This window comes from Castanea sativa, chromosome 9 (genome assembly GCF_040712315.1).
Source record: "Castanea sativa cultivar Marrone di Chiusa Pesio chromosome 9, ASM4071231v1".
Lineage (NCBI taxonomy): Eukaryota > Viridiplantae > Streptophyta > Magnoliopsida > Fagales > Fagaceae > Castanea > Castanea sativa.
Window position 1 is genome coordinate 25,736,613 of NC_134021.1, and position 9,615 is coordinate 25,746,227.

General features: G+C 36.8%; 1 protein-coding gene across 1 annotated transcript; it reads right to left on the reverse strand.

Annotated features, from left to right (window-relative positions):
- Positions 1-6,938: 6,938 nt before the first annotated feature.
- Positions 6,939-7,361, reverse strand: LOC142608963 (uncharacterized). Its single transcript, XM_075780613.1, has one exon. The coding sequence runs from the start codon at positions 7,359-7,361 to the stop codon at positions 6,939-6,941; it is 423 nt and encodes a 140-aa protein (XP_075636728.1).
- Positions 7,362-9,615: the final 2,254 nt, after the last annotated feature.

A 9,615-nucleotide genomic window follows, 5' to 3' on the forward strand; every position in this document is an offset into this window, starting at 1 on the left:
TTTTTTTGGTTAAAAAATGCACACATACCCCTATGTTTAAGTAGAGACAAAAACTCAAGAACAATCCAGTAAAAATACAACTTTACCTCCCACTAAAATATTGCATAAATAATTTAATTTCTCAAAAAAAAATATTAAACAAGTATTCGACTATATGAATCAACATGAGCACGACATATTTATTAAACGAGTTAAGATTCATCAACCATTACATGACATGTTTATTAAACGTACTAGTCGTGCCAACTAATTTATCATATTTTATCAAAGCGAAAAAAATACAAATTTTGGTATTAATCTAATTGATGTGCTATGAAAAATCAAACAAATAAGGTGAAGTGAGGTGAGATTGAGGTTTGAGCGTGAGAGGCGACCATGTGGCTTGGGAGAATGCAACTAGGAAATAAAATAAGTCTATATGCTTAAAGTTTTGAGGGTATATTGGTAAAATGACATTTAGTTAAACAAGCCACTAAAAAATATTGCATGATTAAGTACTTTAACCTCGATGAGCTAGTTGGTTCTCCTTGAAATGTGTCGACATTACTAAGTTCCTAGAAACGAGTAAGGAAGGTCTTGGACTAGATGAAGGAAAGTGCTATACCCATCCATAAAATAACTAAGGGGTATTTATGTAGAAACCATCATGAACAATTGTCATTTAACATGTCAAATGGGTTCTGTGGGTTAGACATGAACATGAGTCAATTATGTCAACCTGAATATGACACAAATTCGTTGAGAGCATCAACCCATAACTTGGTAACTTTGCATTGTAGGTTGTGTTAGATTTTGCCATCCCTTAGAGCGAGTTAAAATGTGACAACTAAATTATTTCCATATATACTATATGTTATAGTAATGTAAAGAAATTCACAAGGTTTCGGTTTTGTGGTTTATAAGGCCTTATAAGATCCATTAGATCTTCAATTCAAAACTCCTAGCCAATATTTAAGGATTATTCAAGCTCTCAAATAGCTTTAGACTCCCACTACATAATAAAAATAAAATATTAATGTAAAACAATTATAAACTTTTTCAACAAAAATTAAATGTTTTATAAATTAACCAATGTATAACAAAGAGTGACAATCAAACTTAATAAATATGTGCTAAGTTTAATAAAAATATTATACTTTTTACCCTTTTTTTTTCTAAATCAAAGTGTAGAATAAAAAGTGAACTGTCTCATTTTAATCTTCTAAGCATAACATGACAAAAAAAGAAGAAGAAGAATTTATTCAAATATTTGGTTTAGTTAGGAGAGAACTAGGTTATTTCTTAGTTTTATTTTATTTTATCTTAATTGGTTGGACGGTTGAGATCATTGGAACAAGATTATGAGAAATAAACCATTATAAAAGAAAATTTGTATAAAGACAACTTGAGATACCCAAATTTCAAAAAACTAAATATTATCTGTACGCATGCCCACATACATTCATGTTACTTTTGAAGGGAGCATCTAAATTTTAGTATATACATAAATTCGTATTATTTTTTAAATCATTGGCCTTTGGGGGAGGGGATAGATGTCCTTGGCCCCTTAGTGGCCCTGCTATTGCTAAGCAATGCTAACTAGTTAAACTAAATGGTTATTGACTTAATGGTGTATATAATCTCAAACCCTTACAATTCAACAACTTAAGAGGAGAGAAATCTACAATTTGCCTTGTATGCATGATTAGCAAATTAGTTCTAGTTATTTTGAGACTAATATTAGTCTTATCACGAGGCTAACTTAAAAAGAGAGAAATATGTAATATGAGATATTTAAAGATGCAGTGCCTACTTTTATGAAGACGGTGGAGCAATTAGAGAAAGAGAGACAAAGAGAAAGACAAAAGGAAAGAAAAAAATAATAATAAAATTTATTAAAAACAAATGGAATGTTCATACATTCTTAATTGAGTTTTGAGTAATTACCTTCTTTTGAAATTAATGGGAACGTGGGAGTAGATGTGCATGATTAGATTTGTTTTTTAGTATTTGAAGATTGAAGAGAAAAAAATGATAAAAATGGAGAGACATGTAGAGCGAAATAACTACTTGTTATTGAGAGTATAATAATGTTAATGAGAACATAGAAGTAGATATGTTCAAAAGAACAAAGGAAAAAAAACCTATACATAACTTTTAAAAAAAGAAAAACTGTTTGCTGCTAAACATTTTTTTAAATAAAAAATTATTTAAAATTTAGAATTTTAAAATTAGTAATTTTACATGTCAAAACTCCTTTAACGCTCCGTTTATTTCGATGGAAAATCTTGTGTAAAGATAGTTTTCATTATTTTCTAGTGTTTGGTAGCATAAAAAAAATGAGTAAAAGGAAAACTACATTTGGTCAATATAAAAAGTATGGCTTATTTTTAGAGATTATTTTCCATTCATTTTTTTTGGAAGACAACTCTATCTCACATCAAGCTAAATAAGGGAAGTTAGAAACTTGTTTTTCAACTTATTTAAAGTTGCTACCAAATATTGGAAATGAGATAGTTTTATAGAAAATGTTTATTGAAAAATGACTCATTTTCTAGAAAACATCATTGTTGAAACAAACAGAGCGTAAATATTAGTATTAGTAGTTTTAAAAACCAGACTAGAACAGCCGATTTAGGGCCCGTTTGGAACACAAGTTTAAACACATGTTTTCAGTTTTTAAATAATATTACACGTATTTTCATACACTTTTTAATTCATACCTGTTTCTAAAAAAACTGAAAATGATTATTTAAACAAACTTACAAAAAAAAAAAGTTAACGGCTGGCATCCAAGTTGGAGATATTGTGGGGATATTTGCAGACTAGCTGTGTAAAGGTCCACAATGTAGCAAGTTAACACGCGTTTGAATTGAATAAGCAAACTAGCATCTCGAGTTTTAGAAACTCGAGATCTATATTAAAACTCGAGTCTCAGAGACTCGTTTTGCGAGTTTGTGCTGGATGAGCTGGATAGAAAATACCACATTGATCTCGAGTCTTTAAGACTCGAGTTCTAAAAAGCAAAAACGACTCTCTAAGACTCAATTTTTGTACTTGAAGAGCCTCACACCTGAAGAACAAGAAGAACGACGAAGGAACAATCTAATGAAGAACAGAGACAAATGTAACAGAGACGAACGCTGGGTGTACAAAGACGAACAGAGAATACAAACAATCCAATGAAGAAAACGATCTGATTGAATGTTGGGTGGTCTTCAATGATCTAACGAAGAACAGGAACGATTGCTGGGTGTACAGAGACGAACAGAGAAGATGAACGATCTTATGAAATGGAACGATCTGATTGAACGCTGGGTGGTCTTCAACGATCTGACGAAGAACAAGAACGATCTGATTAAACGCTGGGTGGTCTTATCTGCACAAAGAAGAACTCAGATGAATGCGAGGAAGAAGAAGTAAAACTCGAGTTTTTCAAACTCGAGTTTTAAAAAGTGAAACTCGAGTCTTTAAAACTCGAGTTCCATGTGGATTTTCTTCCACATTAGCTTCCCCTGCTTACAAATCGAATCTTAAAAATTCAAGTTTTATCTTGGAACTCGAGTTTCTAAAACTCGAGATGCTAGTTTTCAATATTATTTTGAGATGTGACAACTAACTAAATTTTTTTTTGATGCAAATCTTGAATTATATTCAATCAAGCAAAGAATAGGACTTACAACAGAACAAAGCATAGCATCACAGCACAAGAAAACAAGAAGAAAACAGAGTCACTATTTTATACAGTCAGATTGAATAATTTCCTGCACTACCATAGGAAGAGCTCCTATCCACACCTGCGGGCTCTCATTTCTTCTTGCAAGTTGAGCAATCTCATTAGCAGCTCTGTTGTAATTCCAATTCACGTGATTGACTTTCCAGCTAGTGAAGAAGCACAGTAAGGCAAGGATACCTTGAACTAAATGGCCTAGGCTGCCATCAACGAACTTTTCTTTAATGCTGTTAACTATTGATAGAGCATCAAATTCAACAATAATCTGAGTAAGCTTCAAGTCTCGGGCAAGAAGAACCCCGGCTTCCACGGCAAGAGCTTCAACCTCTGCAACAGAGTACCGGCCCTGAAGGTAATTTCCAGAAGCAGCAATAACAGCTCCACAAGAGTCACGTATAACAACTCCAACACTAGAATTTCGTCCATCCTCCAACATCGCTCCATCAACATTGATCTTAAAAACTCCTGGCGGTGGAGGAATCCAACCATTACACTTCCTTGCTGGATTTGTGTTCAGAGTTACCAAAGCTCCCCTATAATTTTGTAAAATACTTTTTGCAAAACTCCAAACCTGACTTGGTAAATTGCACTTAGATTCAAAGATAGCTTGGTTTCTATTGTACCAAATTGACCAAGCAGCTCCAAATAAAACCTCCAGGCCACAATCAGCTCCCCATTGCAAAATAGTTAAAGCTACATCAGCTATGTCAGCAAACCCTTGCCATCTTTCCACAAGACTGACTTCCCAAACTCTTTTAGCCAATTCACACTTGATAAGTGAATGGATAAGAGTCTCAGACTCATAGCCACAACAAGGACAATAAATACTTACCTCAATATCCCTTTTTTGCAGATTCACCTTAGTTGGAAGGGCATCCATACAAGCCCTCCAAGCAAAGACTTTTATCTTTGATGGGATATTCAAGTGCCATATCTTCCTCCATAAAAATTCTCTCGGGTTAGTATAAGAACACTCTCCCTCCTCGGATGATTCAACCATACTAAGTGCAACATAATAAGCACTCTTAACAGTGAAATCGCCCCTCTTGTTACCAACCCAAATAATTTTATCTTCTGGAAGACTATAGCTAATTGGGATATTAAGGATTATCCTTGCTTCAAAAGGTAAAAATATAGATTTCACAAGATCTACTTTCCATCTTCTAGTATCACAATCAATAAGAGTTGAGACCATAGGAAAATCATCAAAATTTTGAGGAGGAAGAGAAACAACCTTATACGTTGTGGGGGAAGGCAGCCATTTATCATCCCAAATATGAATTAATCTTCCATTACCCACTCTCCATCTAGATCCATTCCTCACAACTTCAAGCCCTTGCATTATACTTCTCCAAGTATAAGATGGACTAGACCCCAATTTAGCTTTAAGAACATCACCATGGGGATAATATTTAGCTTTGTATATTCGTGCCACTAATGAGTTTGGATTCATGAGGAGCCTCCAACCTTGCTTTGCAAGCATGGCAAGATTGAAAGCCTGAAGATTCCTGAATCCCATACCACCCTTAAGCTTGGATTTGCATAACTTCCTCCAACTCACCCAAGAAATCTTGGATTCTTGACCACGTTGACCCCACCAAAACCTTCTCATCATGCTTTCAATCTCATCACATAAACCCTTAGGGAGCTGAAAACAGCTCATAGAATACGTGGGAACAGCTTGGGCCACTGCTTTTATCAAAATCTCCCTACCACCCATAGAAATAATTTTTTCCTTCCATCCGGCCAATTTCCTGCCCATTCTTTCTTTGATTTCAGCAAATATATCATTCTTTGATTTGCCAATGATTGAGGGAAGACCAAGATACTTAGCATGACGAGAATCCTGCATCAGTCCAAGAATTTCCAAGGTCTCAACCTTCTTTTCCTCAAGAGTATTGGCACTAAAGAAAACTGAGGATTTATCTGTGTTAACTTTTTGGCCCAAAGCAGCCTTATACAATTGGAGAATATCAATTAGATGCTGGCATTCCTGGCTGCTGACTTTACAGAAAAGCAAACTGTCATCCACGAAGAAGAGATGAGATATCATAGGGCAGCCTCTACATATCATAAGTCCACTCATAGCTTGATATCTTATAGCCTTATTAATGAGAGAAGAAAACCCATCTGCACATAATAAAAATAAATAAGATGAAAGAGGATCTCCTTGACGGAGTCCCCTTGAGGGAACTATATTACCACGAGCTACCCCATTAATAAGCACCGAATAGGAGACAGTTGTTATACATCTCATTATCAAGTCAATCCACCTTTCATAGAAGCCTAATTTTCTCATTACTTGTTCAATAAAGCCCCATTCTACCCTATCATAAGCTTTACTCATGTCCAATTTTATTGACATATAACAATCCTTACCCTCTTTCTTGTGTTCAAGGTAATGCATCATCTCAAAAGCAATAAGAACATTATCTGTTATTAACCTCCCAGCAATAAAAGCACTCTGGTTTTCTGATATTATTTGGGGGAGGATCATTTTGAGACGATTAGCTAAGACCTTAGCAATAAGTTTGTAGATAACATTGCTTAGGCTAATAGGTCTAAACTCTGCCATTCTAGTAGGATTGCTAATTTTTGGAACAAGAGTAATATAAGTTTTATTTATATCAATCATGGACATATCAGCATTTAAAACATTAAGAACCATATTCACAACATCATTGCCCACAATATCCCAGAATTTTTGATAAAAGACAACTGACATACCATCTGGACCGGGCGATTTTGTAGGGTGCATCTGTTTTAGGGCTACTTCAACTTCTTCCTTTGTGAATTGCTTTATGAGATTTTGATTCATTTCAGCAGACACCTTAGAGTCCATAGTGTCAATGACCTCCTAAATTCTGATCGGGTGGGACGTTGTATAAAGCTTCTCGAAATAAGATACTGCAACTTCAGCCACCCCAAGCGTAGATTCTCTCCATACTCCCATGTCATCCAAAAGTCTAGTAATTGTATTCTTCTTTTTTCTCCCAGAAGCTTTTGAATGGAAGTATTTTGTATTGCAGTCTCCAAGACCCATCCATTGAACTTTTGACCTCTGTTGCCACATAATTTCCTCGCAATCCAATAACTCATTTATCTCCCTTCTGATCTTATTTCTCTCCCTTCCATTGCTTCCATTATGATCCCTTAGGACTAGGTTATTCAAGAGCTTTTTTTTCTTTTGAATCTGCCTTGGAACCTGGCCTAAAATTGCTTTATTCTAGCTTGATAGATCATCTGCACACCTCTTGAGGCCAGCCACTATGTCACCTGGGGTAGCAGCTCTCACATTTCCAGCCCAAGCCTCCTTGATAATATCCCTGCATTCTTCTCTTCTTGTCCACATAGCTTCAAACTGGAACCTTCTTCGGGGTTTTTCCTGAGCCAAGGAATCAGACAGCAAGAGTGCAACATGGTCACTAGTTGATTCGACCAAGTGGTGCACTCTCATGTCTTTATAGCAATTAATCCAGTCTTGCGTAGCCAAGGCTCTGTCCAAACGAAGACACATTCTATTCACACCCTCTTGCATGTTGGACCAGGTGTATTCTGGACCACAGTACCCCAAGTCTTTGAAACTACAACAATTGATTGCTTCTCTAAATCCTTCCATCTGTCGCTGTGATCTTCTGGCTTCCCCCATTTTTTTCCCTTAGCGACGTGATTTCGTTAAAATCACCAAAGCACAGCTAGGGAAGACTAAACTTTCTACCGAGAGCTTTAATCAAATCCCAAGATTCCCTTCGCCGATTAGTTTCAGGATTTCCATAAAAGCCTGTTATCCGCCATTTGAAACCCGAATCCTCAGTAACAATTGCATCTATGTGCCTACCTGAGTAGCTTTAAACATCCACTGTGATATCCTTCCTCCACAACAGGGCCAAACCTCCACTTCTTCCTCTGCTTGGAACAATTAAGCCATTAAAAAAACCAACGTTCCTTTTTTTCTTCTCCATACTTCTCACTTTTAATTTTGTTTCTAATAAAAACACAAAATCGGGATCCCATTGTTGCACTAAGTTGCGCAACTCACGAACTGTCCGAGGGTTCCTAAGCCCTCGGCAGTTCCATCCTAGGGCCCTCATTGTTCTCGGCGGTGCTGCCACGCAGCCACCGTCGTTTCATTAAGAGATTTTGGACTGATGCTATCAAGCTCCCCACATATACGTTTTTGCTCCCTTCCTTCATCTCTAGTAAGTGCTTCTATATTTCCCGTTCTCTTTTTTCCACTCTTTGGGCTATGATTTATTTTGTTTATCTCTTGGGCCACATTTTTTTCTCTTGCTAACTTCTTTAAACTCCCTTTTGCTGAAGCTTTTTTATCCACGTGTGGGCTCAGGCCCTTGCTCTTCAACTTCTTGTTATTGTCTTCAGCCTTTTTAGACTTAATTGGGCTGCATACTTCAAAGACTTCAACACCAGGCCCACGCATATTGCTATTAGTTGCTGACATGGCACTTTCTTTACTTTGGAACAACTCTCTAACCAGGCCGGCTTTAGTTTCGTTCTCTTTGCACCAGATTTCTTGATTTTTTCCACTCTCACGTGTGGTCTCATCCAATCCGTCCCATCTGTCGAAGCTGTGTTGCTCAGAGAAAATTAAAATTTTGAATTGCTCTTCAGAGCCCGAGGCATCCATCACATCCAACCCCTGACTACTATTTCGGCCATCTCCTCCAGTCATCTTTGTTTGCGCCGATGAGTCGAAATTCTCAGCTGCCTTATGTGACTTAGCACCTGTAGCTTCATTTCCCATGAAAACCGATTCTCCATTCATCTTTGTTTTGGCTCTTTCAGCTCCATTTTTAATCATACTACCTGCCCTTAGCCATTCCCCATACTGCTTTTCCTTTAAACCTTCCAACTGACTCTTACTACAATGTTTATCATCATGCCTAATTAAACCACATATATAACAAAAAGTGGGGAGACGTTCATACTTGAATGTGAGCCAGCAACATTCTCCTTCAGCATTTGTAATGTTCCCACCACGGCGGAGAGGTTTATTGATGGGGATGTCAACTCTGATTCTCAAGAACTTTGCTTGTTCCGCCAGCAATGATCGTCTGTCCACCTCAATTACTTTACCCAATTTGCTTCCTATATCCTTCCCTACTTCCATAGACATGTACTCAAATGGCAAACCCCACACTTGAACCCAAAAAGGCGCATGGGTAAAGGCAATATTTGTTGCAGTTAGTCCCTTTCTCCATCGGCAAAGTAAGAGAAGGTTATTTTCAAACTTCCATGGACCCCCTTTCTCAACCCACTCCAACTGACACAGAGACCCAAACTTAAATTGCAGGATGTTGTTTCCTACCTCAATAATTCTTAGATCTGACCCCATTTTCCATGCTGATTTCAGAGTATTCTTAAGAGCTCTTTGGTTTTGCTGACGATCAGTGAGAAGACGCCCAAAGAGGCTTAATGAACATTTCTCCAAAATCTCTGATCTAATAGCATTTGTTAAAGACTATATCTTCTTCTTCCTCCTTGGTGAGTTGTAGTTTTTGAAGGCTATTTACCACTTCTTGCTCCATAAGACTCTGTGATGGCTACTACCCAACCAAACGCAGAAGAGTAGGCCAAGAAAAGACCCTTACTAGAAGTAAAAGGGAGAAAAGTGCTCGTACATTCGAGAGAGAGAGGCTTCTACAATGAAGAGAGAAAAGTTGCGTCAATTTGACAACTAACTAAATTGTTTTATATTTAATGTTATTTGAAAATAAAATTCGAGATATTGAACGCGCGGCTGGCTTCCAAGTTGACTACACCTGTTACAAAATTCAACTTGATCCTTAAACAAAATTGTAGCCCTGAAATTCAACTAAATTACAATACAACCGGAACAGGTAACTTCACAATCGTAACAGCCAATCATAATCAAAATCAATCTC